Genomic DNA, 22,806 nt, shown 5'->3' on the forward strand with positions numbered 1-22,806 from the left:
AGCAGAATAAATATCTGACACCGTTTTTTCAAATATATGCAAATGCTCTTTTGTAACATAGTGATTTATATGAAGATAAAATTACAACCATAGTAGCTTTTTGCGATCTCCTGACTTTGTACAGAATTTTCAGCATAGTAAAGAGGTTCTTAAATGTAGAAGTTTGGGAACACAGCTTGACAGTATTCAATCATAGTCCAACTTGTGACCTTGTGTTCTCATTTTAGCTTAAGAGCTTTATTTGAAGTCTTTATCTTGTCTGTCTTTCCAAGTATATTTCTTTCTTTTTTATTGGTTCTTTATTCTGTTTTTTCTATTTCTCCTTCCCTAGCACCCCTTCTCTCCTTTTTCCTTGCTACTTAACATATAAACATATAAATAGCAATTAAATTTTATCTGTTAGAAAAGAGGAAGTTGTCTAGATATCTACTATATAGAAAATTTGACTTGTAGAAAAGACTATGGAGTTGATTATACTAGAAATTAATGTTTGAAATACTTGTTTTAAAGCAATCATCTCCCAAAAATAGTGAAGAAGATATTTCTTATGTTATTGAAAGTGATGAAGATTTGGAAATGGAGATGCTTAAGGTATGTTTAAAACTATGGAAAATTAATTCAAATTCTTTACAAAGAAAATTTAAGTAAATACTTCCTAATTCTAAACTGGTTCTACCATAATGAGATTAGGATCAATTATTTTGTTTTCTAATTCATATTTATATATGAATCATGAATAATGTTTTAGAAATGGTATACTAATTTTGCATACTAGAAAATCTCTGTTCCCTCATAGGTCACTTAATTTTAATATTTTTCTGGAATGTAGTTAGTTTTCAGCATTACAATACTGAAGTATCAGTATTGTTTTTCCATCCATCTAAAATTTCTCTTTTATCTGGAAGGTTTTCCATCCATCTAAAATTTCTCTTTTATCTGGAAGTTCTGTTTTTTATACATTCAATACTTGTCATTATTTGGTTTTACTTTATGGATATTTTTTATTTATTATATGTGAACCTCTAGTGGGTCTGGTACCTGGGGCATGCCTGTGAAGGACAAACCAGAGGGATGACTGCTGTGTCCAGCATGCAGTGAATCTTTATTCTGCAGAGTGCTCTTTATATACTCCACACTGTCAAGCTGTAACAATAGCTTCTTGACTTATTCTAACAAACTATCTGGTGGTCTTATTCTTGGAACACTGTGTCTAGCCCCAGATGGCCGAGCCCTAGCACCCACATGGACACTTCTCTTGATAAGCTCTTTTGCCATCTTTCTCAGACGTGGCTGTGCTTGCATGACCTATTTTCTCACATTCTTGGAGCTCAGACCCACCGCTCGAGAGCATTCCCCCAAGGTGCATGCCACTTTCACATGCCTTTCAGTATCTAAGTCCAGGTGCCAGTCAAGGTCATACAAGAGCTCTGCCAACAATGATATGTGTATATATTAATAAATATATATAATTTTCTAAAGTTTAAATGGTTTAATTTTACACAATTTTATTATCATAGTTGAAATATTTTGTAATTTATGTATTTTCTACCCCTTCACTCAAGCTACCAGTTTTTTTCACTCAGTCTACCAGTTTCTTTGTAAGGTGTTGTCTACCAGGGTTATAAAAAACAAGGAATAGCCTGTTTAGCTAAATTAAGTGAAAACTGAAGTGAAACACATTATATATAATTTTTAACTTTATGTATAATTTTTATTACTCGCCTTCAGATCAGTATGATTCTTTTTATTATAAAATGAGATTGGGGCCCTCTCTTGGAGGCGCAGTGGGTTAAAGTGCAGCAGCACCAGGAAGCTGTCTGCAGCAACTGCAGCACAAGTTTGATCCCTGGTCAGTGAGGTGACCCACATGGTGTGACAGACCTCTCTTGACCTTCCCACCCCGACCTCGATGCTCCCCTATGCCAGTGTATTTCAGTATATCTGCCTGTTCTGTTCTCTACTGTATCTCTGAATCCTCTCACCCCCAGCACCTCTGGCCGGAACCCCAGTTTTTGTATGCATAAATAAATAAATCTTTAAATGAATAAAATGAGATTATGTTTCTGTTTCTTTAGTTTTGAGGCAGAATAGTGGGTAGTAATTAGCAATGTGGATTCTAAATTTAGATACAAATTTGAATTTCTGTTTCTTTTTAAAGATTTATTTATGTATGCATACAGAACTGGGGTAAGGTCAGAGGTTCAGGGACGGTGAGAGGCTTCACCAGAGACAGAGTGGGGAGCAGAACAGGCAGACACACGAAGTACACTGCTGAGGGGAGCAGCAGGGGAGGTCTGCCATGCCATGTGGATCACCTCTGGGGTGGGGATTGAACTCATGCTGAAGTGGCTTTAGCTTCTTAGTGCTGTGCTACCAGGGAGGGCCCCTGTTTCTCCTTTTATTAACTGTGTGACTTGGGGCAAGTTTCTTAACTGTTTTATTATTTAGTTAACAATTACAGTTATCAATGAGTATTACTTATGGAGAGTTGAGTATAGAAGCCAGCATTTTGTAAGTGTTCAATAAACATTAAGAGTAATAATAGACCATGAATGCTAATCAAGGTTTCTTTATTAATTAATCATATGATAATAAAATTGGGTAAAAATATGCCATTTAAATATTAGAAAACTATAGCTGTGTTGATGGTTAATTGATAAAGTAATTTATCTGAGGCATGCTGATCAGCTAATATGTCTGTAGAATATGTGTGGACTTTTACAAATACATATTGAACATCTTGGGAAGCAACCTGAATGCCTATTTGACAGAGCTTCATTTTCAAAATGATTTTCTATAAATATTTATGAAATTGAATAAAAAACATTTTTTTTTTCTTTTGTGGTCCTGAAATAATACTACAAAAACCAAAACCCAAAGCCTCTAGAGTCAAATTTGTTAAATAGGAGATTTAATAAAAGAAAAGATCGTGTAATTGTGGTTTAAGAATTCTTTGTGTCACTTCTCAATAAAATTTTTAAAAAATACATAATCTTTATTTAGGGGAGGAAATCTGATACCAACAAGCCAATATAAAAACAAGTAACTTTTTTTCACATTTGTAATATCCCTTTCCTACTATTTTTTGAATCTTTTTTTCACATTTCCAAAAACTACTTTTATTGTTTAAATCTTATACTTACTCAAAAACAATGTGACTGACCTGGTAATTGAGCAACTGATTATAAAAATAGCATTAAAATCCACATTTATGAATTGGGAATTGAAAATACTGAAGTATGATAAAGAAAAAAAAATGCTTATTGGTCTAAACTCAAAATTTATATAACTTTCCTCAGGGCTGTTCACTATATGCTATTAATGAGCCTTGTTTATGCTGGAAAAATTCCATCTTTGGCCTTGTGCCTTAGAAACCATTCTTGAGCACATTTAACTGGAGCGCACATGTTCTTTTGTGATATTGCTTCCACATCTGCCAGCTTTGAACAAAATTGTAGGCTCTGGTAATAATACTCCTTTTGTGTTTAGTGAAAAAAGATGACACTGTCAGTGGTTTTGCCTTTAAAATTTCTTTTTAACTTTCAGTCTTTAGAAAACTTAAATAGTGACACAGTAGATCCAATTCATTCAAAATGCAAAGAAAGGGAAACAAATCTGGGTCTTCCTTCTGAACAACATGAAGATAAGAATGAAGCTATTGAAGAGGAAGAAGATGAAGAAGTTGAGTATGAAGGTATTGAAGAGGAAAATGATGACGGTGAGTACTAACCTATTTAAAATGACTCAGCTGTTACTGACTTTATTTTGGTGTCTATTTTGACGTCAGGGTTTTGTGTTATAAGATTGTTAGGGCCTAAAAACTTTTAAATGTCTTAGTGCTTTGGTCTTTATGAGACATAATTAGGCTTTATAAAGGTAAGTCATAGTAATCTTGTATCATTTTGTTAGGGGGTAGAGTTCACAAAACCTGTGTCTGTTTAGTGTGCCATTGGGGTTCCAAGTCAGTGGAACTGGTAGGATGCTCTAGTTAACTTGTATCTCTCTCTCTCTTCTCTTTTTCCCTGTTGTTTTTTTTTTTTTTTTTCCCCTTGTGAATAAGCCCATTATTGATCTTTTTGTGTGTATCTGCAGTACAGTTCAATCTTAAGTGTGTGGGTAAGGACCCACAGACAGGCATCCCAATTCACTTTGGGTTGCCCTGTAACAATTTGATGAATATGGTGGTAGAAAACTTTCATTCTGAATTTTATATTTTGTTTATCAAAGTCAAAAGATCATCAATCAAACAATCATTACATTTAAAAGTATAGAAAACAGTAAGCTTTTGTACCTACCACTATTTTGTAAACAACATAGATAGATACATAGTATCTGTTCTTAAGGAATTTATTATTTAAAACAAGTGGTACAGAGATAGTGAAATGCACTAATTTTTACATTGTGTATATTGAATGTATTAAAAAAGTTACTAAACAAACCACCTATTATTGCTGTGTAATAGTATTCCTATGGTAAACTGTAAGTTCTCATAAAGCAGAACTCTCCCTAGAACTAGATTGATTAATAATGTGGAAAATTAAAAATGGATGGAGAGTGTCTGAAAAATGTGTTCATTTTCTTTTGTTAAACATAGATGTGATATCTGCAAATCAATTTAGTTTTCTGTTTAGAATTGTTAAAACTGAGAAGTATGATAATTTCATTTGTTTAGAGATGAATTTTCTCTTTGTTTGTTTTGCTCTTTCTTGGCTACACATGAACCTTTCCACTCTAGTGGATCATGGTTATCAGTTGGTTAAAACTAACATAGCTGTTATATACCCGAGACATTTTATGGGATGGATTGGGGAATGGGATCAAAAAAGTGAGGGGAAGGGAAATGCACACATGGATGGTTTGGTGATGGGAAGCCCATGGGGATTACAACTGAGATGGAAAAAGGCACAAAAATGATGTAAAATAAACTTCTGTTATAGATAGATATATAGATATAAAACTAACATAGCTGTATTGTACTATGTAGTTAGAACTTTGGTCAAAGATTTGGTGGGGTAATGACTAAAGTCAGGACTTTATTTTTGGATTTTATTTGTAACACTAACAATTTCTGGTTATCTTTCATTGAAAGTTGGTTATTTTATGAAATTTGGATAGATATATTGCTTGAAATGGTTGAGTCTAAATGTTAACTTTTGGAATTATAGAAAATTCCACAAGCACTTTTTTTACAGTGCTGGCAAAGTGTGAACCATAGTAAAGTTCTAAACCTTAGTACTAGGTAGTAAGCAAAGTGTTTATCTGAAATGTTGACTAGTACCTGGAAGATCAATTTGGTTAAATAAAAGACTAGAAAGCAGTAGCCTTTTGTACCTATAACTATATTTTTTGCAAGGAGCAAATGCCACAATTTTTTTCTTCTCTCTTAGCTAGTGTACTTCTATTTTAACATGAACATCCATTTTATTTTAAGACCGTTCACTGCCGGGTCCTAATGCAGAGCAAATTACTTGCCTCAAGACCTACTTTGGCCATTCTAATTTTAAGCCGTGAGTATAATTGCAGTTTTTTTTTTTATTATTTTTCTTCTTATAGAAATAAAAGTAGTCCATTCATTTAAGAGTGACTGAATAAGTCATATTACATGCTACACTGTAATTCCTGTGACTACAGAATTATTTTACAGTAGTATTTATATGTCATTTTTATGCATTGCTTTTATAATAAAAAATAGTTTTCTTTTAGCATAGAGAGTTCTGAGTAGAACCTGGTTTATTTATTTATTTTTAATTTGACTTACTTGTTCCTGAAGTACCATTTTACCACATCCTTGCTATTTTAGAATCTGGCTTAAATGCATTAACATCTTTTGCTCCATTCTTATCCTTATTTGTGCTTTTTAAAAGTTTTGCTACAATTTATACTTTTAAAACTTTTGCTAAAATTTATATACAAAGAAATATGTAAATTTTAAATGTGTGCTTGCAAATCTTAAATTTATACACATAGAACCATGAAACCTAAACCCTTATCAAAATAAAAGTGCAAATACAATAGAAAGTTTCTTCATTTACCTTCTTATTCAGTCCTTGCTCCCAAACATTTCTCTTATTCTACTTACTGGATATTTAGTATGAAATTTAGAATTTATTTATACTTTAAATATATGTAAAAAAATCTTACTATATATACCAATGAAAACTTCTAGTTGTTCATTCAGCTTGGATACTGTGACTCTTTAAAAGTTACAGGGTTCTTACATTTTTATATTGAAGCTCAACAATGTAAAAGAAATTGTATTGGAGGAAGTTAAAAAATTAAATGATTTCAACTTATCCCTCAAGTTTCTTGTTAGTAAAACAAAACAGCATTTTGCTTTGCACCATCTAGGGTTCAGTGGAAAGTTATTCATTCTGTTTTGGAAGAAAGAAGAGATAATCTTGTTGTCATGGCAACTGGTAAGTTGTACTTAAGCAAATAAGCTAATTCTTCACAAACAAAACTTAAAGATTTTGAAATGTTTAGTTTTTTATTGGTCTGCAATGCAATACAAATGATGTTAAATATAGAGTGAGAGTGGGTGCTCAGACTTGTATGTGTATTAGCTGTTAGGAAGATAGCATAGATCATTCATACAGGTATATTAGAAGTCATAGTGCCAAGTCATTATTTGATTGCTATGAATGCAATATTTTTATTTCTAGGATATGGAAAGAGTTTGTGTTTTCAGTATCCGCCTGTTTATGTAGGCAAGATTGGCATTGTCATTTCTCCTCTTATTTCTTTGATGGAAGACCAAGTGCTCCAACTTGAGTAAGTGATGTTACTTGAGTAAGTGATGTTTTCACTGTCAAATTATCGTGCATTTTTCTTCCATAAAGAAAACTTTTGATCTCATGTATGTTAAAGTCTAATTCTGAAAACGTTTCTGTAAATGTTGTGTTGGTTTATCTTTATTAGTAATAAATGATGCCTTAATGAAACAACTTACCTTCTTTCTTGAGTTCTTTGTAATGCCAGGATTACCAGATGGCTCTGGTAGAACTTGTTAAAGAGCAAACATTTGCTAGTTTACATTGCATATCTCAGAATTCTTTTCTCTTCCTTGCTTTTTATCCTGGGATGGAAGTATATATAGAAGTATATATTTTTTTATTATGAAAAATAATTAAACATTTTTAACCCACGCTTACAATATTTTTGAAAACCCCATCTTAACTTGCCTTCTAATATGGTCTTTGAAGGAATTTACTTATCAAATTATTGAGCTACAAGAACAGTGAGACTTGGAAAGAAGAGGAATATACATACTGTGTTTCTTTATATCTTCTTACTTAAGGATGAAGTTGGTCTTTGTAGTGTGTACTTGGCTTCAGAGAATAATTCTTTTTCTTCTTGCAGAATGTCTAACATTCCAGCTTGTTTTCTTGGATCAGCACAGTCAAAAGATATTTTAAAGGATATTGAATCGTGAGTAATTTATGTGATTTCTTTTTTTTTTTTTTTAAGATATATTTATTTATTCATACAGCACTGGGTACAGACCCTGGTGAGGGGCGGTGAGAGGATTCACCAGAGACATATTGGGGAGCAGAACAGGTAGGTTGGCGAAGTACACTGCTGAGGGGAGCAGTGGGCTGGTCAGGAAAGAGGTCTGCTGAGCCATGTGGGTCAGCTCCGGGGCAGGGGATCAAACTAGCACTGAAATGGCCAGCTTGCAGTGCTGCGTCCTAACCCATTGTGCCACCAGGGAGGGCCCAATTTATGTGATCTCTAATCATGTGGTCAGGTTTATGGTGTATGAAGGGTTTTGTACCCAAATTTTTAGTCAGTACATGAACAAAATTGTCCATGATATAAAAATATAAATTTGTATTGGTGCATTTGCAGAACTGTCATTTTAAAATCTTATAAGTAAAAGAAATCTATTATTTTCGATTCATAGACTGCAAGGTTAGCACTGTAATTATAGATCTGTAAAATTTGTGCGTTAGAAGTATAGAAGAAAGTTTTAGAAATGAGAAGAAACTGAGTAACAGAAAAAGTAACTTCCATTAAATTAATTCAGTGATTTGATAACTAAGTAGGGACTCTATTCTAGATCTTTCACCCTACAATTCTTTCCTAATGTAATTCTTAGTGGGAATAAAATTTCAGTAAAAAAAAATTTTTATGTGTGTGTGTATGGGTACAAACTTAAACCTACTATACACATATGTCAACATTTATATACATACACATATGCATTTACTGAATTTTGATAAATGTATACAAATACGTAACCCAGAACTATATCAAAACAGAATACTATTGTCAGGCTACTTTTCAGGCCAAGAAGTTCCTCTGTGCTCCTTCCGGCTATCTTTCATCAATGTAAACTATATTTCTTTTTAAAAAGTTTTATTTATTTATTCACACAAGAGCGGGGTACAGGCCAGAGGTGTGGAGGGTCAGAGGATTCACCAGAGACAGAGTGGGGAACAGAACAGACAGGTCTACTGAAATACACTGCTGAGGGGTGCAGCAAGTGAGACAGAAGAGGTCTACAGCATCATGTGGATCAGTTCCCTCTCTGGGGATCAAACTCCTACTGTAGTGGCTGTGGGTAGTTTTATAGTGCTGCACTTTAACCCCTTGTGCCACCATGGAGGGCTATAAACTAATATTTCTAATTTAAACTTCTATTTCTAACTTTATGATTTTTCTACCATAATTTTTTTCTGTCCTAGAACTTTACATACATAGTTATACAGTAGAAACTTTTTTAATGTCAGACTTCTTTCAGTTCATCATAATGTTTTGAGAATCTTGCATATTGTTGCTTATATTTGCAGTCTTTTTTTTTTTTTTTTAATGATGGAGTGTTTTGATGTGTTTTTTCATTCCTTAGAGATGGGCACCTTATCTGTTTCTAGCTTTGAACTATTAATGATAAAAATGCTGTATGCTTTCCTACAAAATCTTTTTTTGAATATTTTTTCCTAATCATTTTTAATATCCTTTTTTGAGGTAGTTGACAGAGAACAAATTTTATGTATGTAATATGTAAAAAATTGTTAAGTTTTGGCATATAAAAACCCATGAAACCATCTCATAACCCAGCTCCAAAGTTTATTCAGAACTTTTATCATACATTCATCTACTTTTCCCTATCTTCTGTACCATTCTGATCATGTTAACTGATCTGCTTTCTATAATTACAGATTAGGGTAGTTTATGTTTTCTAAACTGTATGTATACAGAATTAATCATAAAATGTGTTCTTTTTTGTCTGGTTTAAATCACATAGTTACTTTGACTTTCATTCATATTGTTGCTTGTATCAGCGGTTCATTCCTTTTTACTGCTGAATGGGTTATGATATATAAATTATCCACAATTTGTTTAATGTCACTATAATGTTCTTTGTATTCTCAGTAGTCCCTGATATTTGAATTGAAATCAGTGCACAAATATGTATGGGTATATACACACATGTGTAACATTTATTTAGTTTTTAGTAAGTGATAGAGTGTATTATTTAAAAATGTATCTAGTATTAATGATTTGGATAATCATTTTTCTTATTGTAGCTTACTTTATATATATATATTTTTTGTTTTCACAGAGGCAAATATAGGATTATATACCTAACTCCAGAATTCTGTTCCCATAACTTGGACCTACTCAAGCAACTTGAGGCTAATATTGGTAAGGGGCACAATGAGATTTTTATAACTGTCTTATTGAATTGAATTATCCTTTAAAGTGAACTCCCTGGATTGATACTGGATTTCACATCTCTTAAATTTATTTCTGCTCCTAGACCTCCCAGGTAGGACAGGGGTTAAAGACAGTGCTATCAAGCTATCCTTAACTATTTTAGCATGAGCTTGATCTCCAGCCACATGGAGACATTCCCTCTCTCCTCTGCTGTTCTTCCCAGCAGTGTATTAGTTCATCTGCCTTTTCTGCTCCCTACTCTATCTCTGGCGAATCCTCCCACCCTGTACCTCTGGCCTATACGCCAGTTCTTGTATGCATAAATAAATAAATCTTTAAAAAAATTATTTCTGCTTCCTCTACTTGGTGTCTCTCCTGTCTTTCCCAAAAGTGCCCTCTAATTTCTCTGTCATAGAAATAAAGTTCCTGTTTTATAATTACTTTATAGATATGTGTGTGTGTGTGTGTGTGTGTATGTATGTTTTCTTCTTAGTAGGAGAAAAAGCCTATAAAGAAAGCTAACGTATAAAGTTATTGAGGAGAAAATGCCATTTTCTTTGTATTTTTTAAGTGCAATTTCTCTCTCATCGTAGGCACTTAAATGTATTGTTGAATAAATGTTTAATCCTAGATTCTGTGAAATAGTAATTTCCTTTTTTTTTCATATTTTAAATATAAATTAGCTCTATATTGCCTTTTAAACTTTAGAAAAATGTAGGCAGTCAGCCTCTAACCTTGAAAATTCTGATTTAACATTCTTGGGATAGGACCCTGGTGTTCGTAGTTTTTCACAGATGATTCCAATGTATAACCAGGGTTGGAAACCATAGACCTTTGATTGTTTGCTACCCTGAGTAAATTAATTATGAGAAAAAAATAGGTGGCAAGTTTTAGAATTAGTAAAAAGCTGACACCATTTTTTTAAAGTTTTTTTTTTTGCCAGTTTTTTCCTTTCTAGTTGTTAAACTTAGCTATCTAATCTCTTAAAGTTGCAAATGCACCTTGAACTAACCAAATAATATTATATGATCTTATTGTATAGTTACATATTAAGATAATTCTGGATAGGTTAACTTTTCAACATGCAGCTTCTTATTTAGTTGTTACTTACATATTAACTGGGAGAGCATTAACATTTTTTTCTAAAAAATGTAATGACAACAAATTTTTATTTTTGTAGTATATGTTAAATGCCAACAAAAGCATGGAGGCAGGAATTAACATTTGTTTAAATATATTGTCAGAGTTCGTGCACTGGCTGTTCTGTTTCATTGCTTTTTTTCTTTTATGGGGTTAGTTAATAATTAGTTTAAGTATTTCCTTAGATCTTTTTGACAGGTACTTTTAATTCTCTGTTTTTGGACTGGATTAAATTATGTGATCAATTTAATTGCATATGTTCTTCCTAGTTGATGGTCAGTATTGAACAAAAAAAAGGATAAATTCTTTTTGGAGTATTTTTCTTTAGCATTTGTTTTCAAGAATTTGTAAAAGGCTTGTGTAAAAAGTATAGTCACGATTTTTTTTTTTCAATAACATTGAGCCACTTTACAAAAAAAAGATTTACTTATTTATGCATAAAAGTGCTGGGGTACAGGCCAGAGATGCAGGGCTGTGAGAGGATTCACCAGAGACAGAGTTGGGAGCAGAACAGGCAGGATGAGGAAATACATTGTTGAGGGGAACAGTAGGCAAGGCAGGAGAGGTCTGCTGCTCCATATGGGTTACCTTCCTGGATGGGCATAGCTTCTTTATAGTGCTGAGACTTAACCCTTTGCACTTAACCCCTTGCGCCACCAGGGAGGCCCCTAGTTAACCACTTTTTATGACAAATGTTAAATTATTGAGGTAGTATGAGTTTATAAGAGAAGCAGCCAACATAATTTTTTTTCGGAGACTCCTTGAAACTGAACACACTTGCAGTTGTTTTTTAATGTTGAAAATCTAACTTGAATGACAGATAAGCTACAATGAAATATGTTTGGGAAAATCTAACTTGAATGACAGATAAGCTATGTTTGGGAATTGGGTGGACACTTGCACTTTCACATGCAAAGTGAAGTATGGAAAACACTTACGTATATTAATTGTGTGGGACTAAGTTTAGCTCCATTAAAAAGCAGTCAGGGACCCTCCCTGGTGGCACAACAGGTTAGGACGCAGCACTGCAAGCCACCTGCAGCCGCTACAGTATGAGTTCGATCCCTTGCCCTGAAAATGATCCACATAGCACAGCAGACCTCTCTTATTTCACCAGCTGCTACTCTCAACATTGTACTTTGTAGATCTGCCTGTTTTGCTCCCCTTTCTGTCTCTGGTGAATCCTCTCACTGCCCCTCCACCTCTGGCCAAACCCCAGTTCTGTATGCATAAATAAATAAATCTTAAAAAAAAAAAAAAGGCAGTCAGATCTTTATTTTTTAAGATAGTTTTAACATGGGTGAACCATCATCATTGTTTTACCCTTTCCAAATAAAAATCTGGGTCATTTAGTTTATATAGCCAAAATAAATATAGTGGTAACTACTTTTTCCCATTTACTCAGTAATAACTGGAGAATTTTGATATTATTCAACCTATTTTGCTTCTATTTAGTAGGTTACTTTTTAATTCCTGCTGTGGCTCTCAGAGAATTGTAATTATTTATTTGCATGTCTGTCTCCTCTTTTAGAATTGTGAGTTTTTTGTGGTCATAAAATGCTTTTTAACTTTTTTAAAGATTTTTTTTAATTTATGCATACAGAACTGGGGTACAGGTACAGTGAAATGATTTGCCAGAGAGAGAGAGTGGGGACCAGAACAGGCAGATTGACAAAATACACTGCTGAGGGAAACGGGGTAAGTCAGGAGAGGTATGCTATGCCATGTGTGTCACCTCCCTGGCTGGGGATTGTACTGCATTGGCTGTCATAGCTTCATAGTGCTGTGCTTTAACAGCTTCATAGTGCTGTGCTTTAACCTGTTGTGCCACCAGGGAGGGTCCATATGTTGCTTTTTATTCCAAGTAAAGTGGTTGGATCAGAGTTGGCATTTAATAACCATATATAATAATAGTAATGTTTTGTTATTGAGCTCTTTTTTTTTACGCCAGGCTCTACCTTAACATTTTCTATGAATGATTTAATTTGCTGTTCCGAGTAACTAAAAAGTATAGCGTTCTTTTATTGTCCACTTTTTACTTATGAGAAACAGACTTGGAAATTTAAGTAACTTGCTTAAAAAATAGAAATGGTAAGTGACACAGCCAGGTTCTATATTCAGGTAGTCTGACTGTAGACCAAATGTTAATCAACACAGTAGTGGCAGAATGTCATTTAATATTCAGAATTAAGTAGTGATCAGTCTTATTGAAGGGAAAATTATTTTTGTCTTAAGTATTAATTTAGTATTCAGAGCAAAGGCGCTACGGTCATTATTTCAGAATATCTGAAGACATTTTAATGGCTGGTTATACAAAAAACCCTTTTCTTTGTTTTTTGATTTTTAAAAATATATCATACATTTTTTATATCATTCTTCATTATCATACAGTATAAGCTTTATCATCTCGTATATGAGCCCCAAGATATTCCGACCACGGATTCACCCATGTACAATCACCGTAGTCCCTTGTGCTTTTCACACCTCTGTTTTGATCCAGTGTCCTCCTCTGCCCCCTGGAGAATATATCTGGTTTATAATTGCCAGCTGATTTTGATTTTTACTTTATTATAAAACTTACCCATCCTCCATTCCTTATTTGGGTCCCCAACAATCCTCCTATAAGTGGAACCTTCAGGTATTTTTCTTTTTCTTTCTGGTTTATTTCACTGAACATAATCCCTTCCAGCTCCATCCATGTTGCTGTGAGTGGCATGTCTATCTTTTTTGATTGTTGAGTATATACCACATTTTCTTGATCCAGTTATCTACTTTTGGGCATTTGGGTTCTTTCCATAGCTTACCTATTGTAAATACACTATTTACTTAGTGTAATTATGTAAATAAATTTAGGGGTGCAGGTACTCTTTTGAATGAATGTTTTTGCATTCTTTCGGTATATACCCAAGGTAGGATTGCTAGATCATATGGGAGGTCCATTTTTAGCAGTTTGTGGGACCTTCACAGATTTCCATAGTGGTTGGCCCAACTTGTATTCCCACCAGAAATGTAGGAGGAGGGTTCCTTTTTCTCTACATCCTTACCAACATTGGTTGTTGCTAGCTTTTTAAATATGTGCCATTTGCACTGGTATGTCATTGTATCTTACTGTTGTTTTTACTTGCATTTTTCATATGCCCATTGTGTTTTCTGTTTGGAGAAGTGTGGTTTTAGCTCTTGTATGCCTGTTTTTTGACCAGGCTGTTTCCTTTGCTTTTGTTGATTTTAGTCAGCTTTTTGCAGATCTTCGTGATAAGTCCTTTATCATTAGTATTGTGTACAAAAATTTTCTCCCTGTTAGTGGGGTGCCTTTTTATTTTGGTTAATGTCTCTTGTTGTACAGAGGCTTTTTAATTTGATGTACTCCTAATTGCTTATCTTTTCCTTCATTATTTTTGCTTTGGGTGATGTGTCTTTAAAGATGTTACTAAGGTATATGTCATGTAGTGCTGTGCCTATATTATCTTCTATATATTTGAGATTTCAGGTCTTATATGTCTAGTTCTTTGACCCATTTTGAGTTGGATTTTATGCATGGTGTGAGGAGCTAGACCATAAAGTAGTCTAGCTTCATTTTTTCCAGGTAGTGGCTTAGTTTTTCCAGCACCATTTCTTTGTTCCACTTCATATTTGCTTCTTTGTCAAAGACTACTTGTCTAAATCTATGGGTTTATTTCTGTGTTTTCTATTCATTTCCATTGGTCTGTGTCTGTTTAGTTCCAGTACCATGCAATTTTGATTATTATGGCTTTGTAGTATAGTTTGAGGTCTGGGAGCGTGATACCTCCATTTCCCTTTTTAGTCAGGAGACTATTTTTTTTTAAAGATATTTATTTATTTATGCATACGGAAATGAGGTGCAGGCTAGAAGTGCAGGAGCAGTGAGAGGATTCACCAGAATTAGAGTGGGAACAGAACAGCCAGATCAACAAAGTACTGCTGAGGGAACCAATGGGCAAGACAGTAGAGGTCTGCTGCATCATGTGGATGCCCTCTGCGGCAGGGATCGAACTCACACTGAAGTGGCCACGGCTTGGCTTAGCTTCTCAGTGCAGTGCTCCGATCTGCTGTGCCACCAAGGTGGGCCAGTCAGGAGAAGTTTGTAAAGCCCTTTTCTTAAATGCATTACTGTACTATTGATTCTGTTTTATTGTAGGTGTGTGGTGTGGGGTTGGGATAGAGGGGAAAATAAAAGTTGCTAGGGAAAGAACAAATTGTCTTCTTACCTACTTTGTACATTATGAAATTTATATCTCCCCTTACACATTAAAAAATGTGGTTGTCATCCTTTCTTCCAAATATTGGCACTTCTGAAAAACTCTCTACAATATCATATGTGATCAATTATGATAGTTACGTACTTAATCTAAGTAGAAATGCAGAGACTTTTTCCATCTTTTTTGATGTTAATCCATGAGGTAAAATAAAGATATTACCAAGAAGAAATAAAACACCTTTTTTTTTTAAGGTGTTACTATTGTCTATGTTTCATTAGTGATAGTTGAGGGCATAGTAATGGTAACTCATTTCTCTGTAAAAATGATGAAAGTGAAATCCAATAAGTATGTTTTTTGAATAATCTATATCTATTTATTTATCTACCTATCTATCTCTATATATGTACACACACACACATACACACATTTCTTTCTTTTCTCCTTATGCCTTTAATCCATATATCTTCCTCTGTTCTCAGTAATATTTTTTTTGTATGAAACTTTTACTTTGATTTATGTTATTTTTCCTGTGATTTTTATATTCTAAGTGAAAAAATTGATACTTATTTGGATGGGTTTATTCTTTCTTAATGAACTTCAGTTTCCTCATTTCTATATTTTTCTCTTTAACAGGTATCACACTTATTGCTGTGGATGAGGCTCATTGTGTTTCTGAGTGGGGACATGATTTTAGAAATTCTTATAGGACTCTCAGCTCTCTAAAGGAAGTACTCCCATTGGTAAGCTTTGCCAAGCACAGTGATTTGAAATGATATTCTTATTAAGGGATATGGTGGGGTTGGAGAATGGCCCAAGAGCTGAAGAAAAGGCAATTTTCTTTGTGAAAAGGCAAATAAAGATGTAAGCAAGGGTTATAGCTTTGGTTTCCTTCTGGTGTATAATTTGTTGAGGAATAGTATACTACCAGGCTTTAGTAAACAAACCAGTATGATAGAGGAGTAGAATTGAGAAGCCCACAATTATATGGACAATCTGTGACAAAAGGGCCAACAGTGTATAGACTTTTTACATTTCTGAATTATTTTTTGTTTATGATTTACAATTTTGAAGAATTTAATACTGTGTTCAGAAGGCTGAAAAACAAATGAGTGTTTCTTTAAAATATATTTTTCATGCTTTACTTCTGTCACTTTATAAGAAGGTAATAGGAATGTTAGGAATTAATGAACTATATCTCATTCAAAGATACTAATTTTCCTTCAGGTTCCAATTGTTGCACTCACTGCTACTGCACCTTCTTCAATCAGAGCAGACATCATACAGTGCTTAAAACTGAAGGATCCTCAAATTACCTGCACTGGTTTTGATCGACCAAACCTGTATTTAGAAGTTGGGCGAAAAACAGGAAACATCCTTGAGGACCTGAAACAATTTCTTGTTAGAAAGGCAAGGTGTGCATTTCATGGTTCATGATTTTTGATAACTCATACCTTCTTTTATTATTCATCTTACTATTTCCTTCTAAGATATATACACCATATTTCAGAATCTACTTAGTTTTTGTTCAAATAAGTGTGATGTTATGTAATTAAGAGAGTTATTGAAGAAAAAGTCTGAATTTGAAGGCAGGAACTAATTCTACAGAATTTGAACTCTTGTGGTATTGCTTGAATGGAACATACACTTAATTGAAAGTTGAACAATAAAGACAAGAGTCTTTTATCCTTCCATCTAGTTCACTAATTGTGTGATTAATTTGAATATGAACTTAACTATTGATAACTATTGATGGTTAAACCCTCGTAATTTCTCAGAAAGCTACATATTATTTTCATCTGATAATAAAGTATCCTTTTTATTGTTAAAGGCAGTTTATAGGTATGCTGAGAAGCTTCCTCATAACCTTATTCTTTATTCACTATCTGCTCTGTGAAATGCTTATACTTTTCATGTTATAAATTGTGTTTTTAAATCAGAATATATTGAAATGATGTTTGTCCTATAAATAAAAACACAAATCAAATCTGGGCAAGTAGAACTACAGAACATCTTAAATGTTTTCCTTTTCAAAAAGGAATAAAAACATTGATCCTACATTAAGAAAACCTTGTGTCAACTCTTGGGGATCTTACTGAAGAATTTACATGTAGGATTTGTTTTAGGTTTGATTATCTTATATTCAGAATAAAACAAGAATGTAATGAAGATGTTCTCAGTGTTTTGGCTATTCCAGTCATATCTCTGCAGTTACTACTTATTGTGCTTCCTTTGTTTCCATCCTAAAGGGTAAATCCTTACTATTTACTCTAGGCTAGAGACTCCACAATCACGTCCTTATCTACTCTCCTAATAGTTACTCCTTACCACCCTCATTATTCTCATTCTCTTTGGTACTTTCTATAACTCTGTCTTTTGAAACTGTATTCATCTTTTAAGTTTTTTTAAAAGATTTTTATTAAAAGTTTTTTATTCATCTTTTTTTGTGACATTATGACATTCTATCTCAGTGTTTTATGCTTATGTAAATGATCCTTTATACTGTTTATTTTGTTAATTCTTCTAATTGCAGTTCTTTATTATTTTAACCTATTAGATCATTAATCTCTCAAATGGGCCTGTCTCCTCCTAAGACTTCCTTGTTGCATTTTTTAAAAAAAAGATTATTTATTAATACAGAACTGGGGTACAGGCCAGAGATGTGGAGGTTGAGAGGATTCACCAGGAACAGAGTGGGGAGCAGAACAGGCAGATCGATGAAGTACACTGCTGAGGGGAGCAGTGGGCGGGTCAGGAGAGGTCTGCCACGCTATGTGGATCTCCTCCAGGGCGGGCAGGGATCAAACTTATGCTGAAGTGGCTTTAGCTTCTTAGTGCCATGCTTTAACCCGCTGCACCACCAGGGAGGGCCCCCTTGTTGCATTTTATATACAAATTGCAGATTTATCTTCCTAAAGCATCCTGTTTTGGGACTCCTTAGCCTAACATCTAAGATTTTGATTTTCAATATGGACATGATTTTTCTGAAAGCTAGTCACAAAAGATTTTGTACCCCTTTCCAGTGCTCAAAGAAGGGAACCATTGAGGGATTACCTTCTATATGTCCTAGACAAACAGATATTTTCCTCTCAATGAGCAATGAGATGGAGGAAAATTAGAATCACAGTATTGCTTTTATTTGCATTTCCTTCTGTTCATTTAATTCTGCCATTTGTTTTATGAGTATTCAGTGTTTTATCAGTATTAACATGTCTTAAATGCTCACTTTATTTTTTCTATATTCATGCTGCATTTAAATTAGATAATCTGTATCACTTTGTGGTTAAGTAGAAATAGATTTTATCCCCTTCAACAATTGTTTTATTATTACTATTATTATTCTACTTTTTAAAATCCCTGTTTGGTTTTTGAGATTCCTATTTTTTCACACTCTAGATGTCTCCCTTCAAGTGTGATCACTATTGTTTTCCCATACTAAAGTGCCCATCCTCAGGAAATTGTTATGAGGAAATGACAATCTTTAGTAAATCACCTGGTGAAGTAATTAAGTCTTCTGTAGTAGGAGCTTTTGACACTTTGATTTTTCTATTCTGTAAGTTCAAATTTGTGCATTTTCCAAAATTTTTAATGTAAAAAGTGATGTATAATCTTAGTGCCCATTTGAACAATATAGGTGCATATATACTAAAAAGTACTTTGTTTTCTTTCAGTTCTTCCAGTGAACAAGTTTTTCCTATTTGGAAAATGTTGTGACTTTTGTACATTAAAAATAATTTCTAGCTTTCCTAAGTTATCTACTGTGAATTTTTGATACAGAAGCCCCTTTGATTACACTAAAAAATTTAAGTAAATTATTCAATAAAATAAGTTTTAAAATGAATTTATTGCCTTATTTTTCCTTCCCCCTGTGTTTTTCAATGATTTTTATGATAGTCTCTCTTAAAGGTTTTATATACATTGGATTTTTTAATGTTCTCTTAGTATCTCATAGTATGAGTGTACATAATGATAAACAATTAGATTGGTTATCATTAAGTAACCAATTAATATAATGAATACTTATCACTAAGATAACCATTTAATATAATGAATACTTATATTTGTGATTATATTTTGGTAGATGTAAATATTTGTAAATTTGGCAAATGCAGGTATATGTAAAACAGATGATTCTAAAGCTGAAATTGAATCAAAGGGTCCATGCATTAAAATTTAAATAACGTTTTCTAAATGTAAAATAGCACATTCTTTTTTATATCTTTTTTATGTTGGTTAATGCAATGAATATTGAGGAATTAAATTTTTTGTGGAGATCATTATTACGCGTTTCATATTAGGTAGTTTTCAAACAGACTTTAACAGCTTTCATTTTCTGTAACAGTCCTACTCCCCAGATTACTAGTAAATACTTCTGTTAGTAAATTCTTTCCTTTTTAGTAGATAGATAAAGTAATTCAACTTTAACATCATAAAAGAAAATAAGGATAATATAGTGTAAATTTTATGCATTCTTCTCTGTAAATAACCACTTCTTTTTCTTACATAAACTAAGACTAGTTGTTATCTCTTGTGCTTTGCATTTCTGAAAATATTAAAATCAGTAATCTAAGTTTTTATGAAAGCTTTTTTTATACAAATAAAATTACTTTAATTTGAATTGACTGATTTAGTTTTGTCGTTTAACACAGTTTATTTCCATATTCGACTTTCTATGTTTTAGAAGTTTATATAGGTGAATATATCATTGGTTTTATTATGCTTTTTGCTTTTTGTCTTTCCTTACAAAAAGGAAAACTGTTATTTGAGTTAAATTAAAATGAAATTAAAGTTTAATAAAGGGAAAAGTAAATGAGATAAAACCCAAAATAGAATGAATAGAATAAATGCTTATGTCTGTTTTTCTTTTTCTTTTCTGTAGTTCTTGGGAATTTGAAGGTCCAACTATCATCTATTGCCCTTCTAGAAAAATGACAGAACAAGTTACAGCTGAATTTAGGAAACTGAAGTTAGCCTGTGGAACATACCATGCAGGCATGAGTATTACATCACGGAAAGAGATTCATCATAAATTTATGAGAGATGAAATTCAGGTGTGAAGTTTAATTACTATTCTCTGTCTCCATAGTGGACATGAATATCTTTGTTTTGAGTATTAGTATGAAAACATCTTTATTTTTTTTTGCAGATCAGGAACAGTTTTCACAGTCCCCTAATAGAGGCTGTCTAGTTTCTTAAATGATTGTATTTTTACTCTTTACCTCAATAACTCAAAATAATTAATGTTTGGTTCATTAACTGACCAATAGTTTCATTTATCTTTATATATAACTAATTATTCTTTTACATAGAAATAATTCTCACAGATTTGAGAGAATACAAACCTTATTTATGTTGTGTTGTAATGAGAAGCATTGTTAGATGCTACTGGGTTTCCTACCTCACACCACTTTGTTAAACACTAATATTTGAAATAAGATATTAAAAACCTCACAGTGGTCACTGATAACTATTCAAGAATGGTGCATGTATATATGTGTGCTGCTATATTTCCCGTTCTATGTTTTTATCCACCTTATGAAAATTTAAAAATTGCTAATGATTGTGCCACTTAGATTGACATCAGGTTTTCTATTATACCTTATAGCTCACCCAATGGACCTGTTCTTTGACATCTTAGATAAATCAGAAGCTTCACATTTTCATTGAGGCTTCACACACATTTTCTCAAGATGATGAAAATACATTTCCTCATCTATTGATTAGTCTGGTGTTCTTAGAATTGATAACTTACCTTGAGTATTTATTGAGTGTCTGCTGATTGTATATGTGTCAGAATTCTTTATTCATTATTCTTTTTACACTATCCTGTCTTTCTATTTTAGTATGGGCCTAAAAGTATAGAGCTGACTTCCCAAACTCTTGAGTAATGCTAGAACTGCTTATATTTTATAAAAAATATTTTTACAAAGCCAAATAAATATACCAAGATATAATTTGCATTTTAGTCTGTGTCCATTCTTTCAATTCTTTTAGATTTATGTCGGTGTCATTTTGTAATTTGTATTTTTTCTTAAGATTTATATATTTATGCTTACAGAACTGGGGTACAGGCCAGAGGTGTGGGGGGTGAGAGGATTCAACAGAGGCAAAGTGGGGAATAGAACAGGCAGGTCTACTGAAGTACACTGCCGAGGGTAGCATCTGGCAGGCCAGGAGAGGTTTGCCACACCATGTGGGTCAGCACACTGGCTGGGGATGGAAGTTGTGCTGCAGTGGTTTCTGAGAGCTTCATAGTGCTGTGCTTTAATTCATTGCGCCACCAGGGAGAGCCCTGTAATTTGTATTTTAAGATAACTTGAATCTCTTTACTTTTTGGAATGATAAAATGTCTTTATTAAAACCTGAGAGTTTAGGTCTTCCCAGGTGGCGCAAAGAGTTAAGTCCCAGCATTATGAAGCTACCCCACAGTTACTGAAGCATGAGTTTGATCTCTGGCCAGGAAGCTGACACATGACTCAGCACACCTCTACTGTCTCACCACTGCTGCCCTCAGCAGTGTATTTCCATCAGTGGGCCTTTATCTCACCTTTCTGTGTCTGGTGAATCCTCCCCCATCCCACCTCTGGCCTACACCCCAGCTCTTGTATGAAAACATAAATAAATAAAATAAATCTTAAAAAACCCTGCGCTTTTATAGGGGTATTTTGAAAATCATGTTTATATAATAGTATATTTCATCTAAAAATAATGATATTAATATTGAGATCCCTGAAAGGGGCTTAGAAGTATCTGGGTGGAGTAAAGAGTAGGATAAAAAGGAAAGATAATCTTTTATCTTTCATAGTGGAGAATCAATAGATAATGGCCTAAACTAGTAAACAAGTAAGAATCTAAGTAGTAGTCCTATAAAAAAATAATTGCAAGATAAGTGGCAGAAGAAAAACTAGAGAGAATTGTGAGTGACAAATAGAAGTTACAGTTATTAAATGCTTCCTTTTTTCTAAACCATGTAGTATATATATTATAGTTACCTTTCTTAAATATCTTTTTGTATTTTGTTAATACTTAAAATATTTCATTTTTTGTGTACTTATCACCTGTTTTCAAAAAAATCTCTCCCATTCATTTGCATCTGATCTCAGTACATTCATACATATTAGTTATTTTTAGAGATTTTATACTTTTAGAGATTCAGAGATAAATTCATGTTTCATCCTACCATCTTTAATGAGAAACTTACTTCCATTTTAGAATAGCACTATAAAATTAAGGTACTATGGGATTAGATAAGGACTCCTGAAACTTCATAATAGCACGAGTGTCATTTAATTAATATAATTAGTATTTGAAGAGCCTCCTTTGTATATTAAGTCAACACTTCATCTGTAAATTGGGCAGATAATCTTTTAATCTCTAAGTAATTGGTTGAAATTATATTGAATTCAGTTTTATGCCAGTGAGTTTAGTTAATGAGCAAATTATTCTAATTATACCAAGAGATATAAATACAAGGGTTTAGTTCTCCTGAATATTTATCAAACTATACTGTTATTTATTCTCAGTGCATCATCGCTACTATAGCTTTTGGAATGGGCATAAATAAAGCTGACATTCGTAGAGTCATTCATTATGGTGCCCCTAAGGAAATGGAATCATATTACCAGGAGATTGGTAGAGCTGGCCGTGATGGACTTCAAAGTTTTTGTCATGTACTCTGGACTCCGGCAGACATTAACTTAAATAGGTAAAGACATTTACTGCTTTCACACTTAGAGCTTTCCTTTTCTTTTAAATATGTTATTAATTTTTTTAAAGATTTATATATTTATGC

General features: G+C 33.2%; 1 protein-coding gene across 4 annotated transcripts in view; it reads left to right on the forward strand.

The window, feature by feature from the left end:
* Nucleotides 1-22,806, forward strand: part of WRN (Werner syndrome, RecQ helicase-like) — a 102,941-nt gene that overhangs the window by 34,117 nt on the left and 46,018 nt on the right. For 3 of the 4 annotated variants that reach the window (XM_012724736.1, XM_012724737.1, XM_012724739.1), the window contains 11 exons: nt 511-591; nt 3,547-3,718; nt 5,432-5,507; nt 6,349-6,416; nt 6,663-6,771; nt 7,360-7,428; nt 9,566-9,648; nt 15,651-15,757; nt 16,242-16,429; nt 19,894-20,065; nt 22,538-22,719. In XM_012724736.1, the coding sequence (XP_012580190.1) occupies nt 511-591; nt 3,547-3,718; nt 5,432-5,507; nt 6,349-6,416; nt 6,663-6,771; nt 7,360-7,428; nt 9,566-9,648; nt 15,651-15,757; nt 16,242-16,429; nt 19,894-20,065; nt 22,538-22,719 (1,307 nt within the window). The remainder of the gene's footprint in view (nt 1-510; nt 592-3,546; nt 3,719-5,431; nt 5,508-6,348; nt 6,417-6,662; nt 6,772-7,359; nt 7,429-9,565; nt 9,649-15,650; nt 15,758-16,241; nt 16,430-19,893; nt 20,066-22,537; nt 22,720-22,806) is intronic. The other variant, XM_012724738.1, reaches the window with a different exon arrangement.

The sequence above is a fragment of the Condylura cristata genome, unplaced genomic scaffold (genome assembly GCF_000260355.1).
Source record: "Condylura cristata isolate star-nosed mole 26May11 unplaced genomic scaffold, ConCri1.0 scaffold00014, whole genome shotgun sequence".
In the NCBI taxonomy this organism is placed as follows: domain Eukaryota; kingdom Metazoa; phylum Chordata; class Mammalia; order Eulipotyphla; family Talpidae; genus Condylura; species Condylura cristata.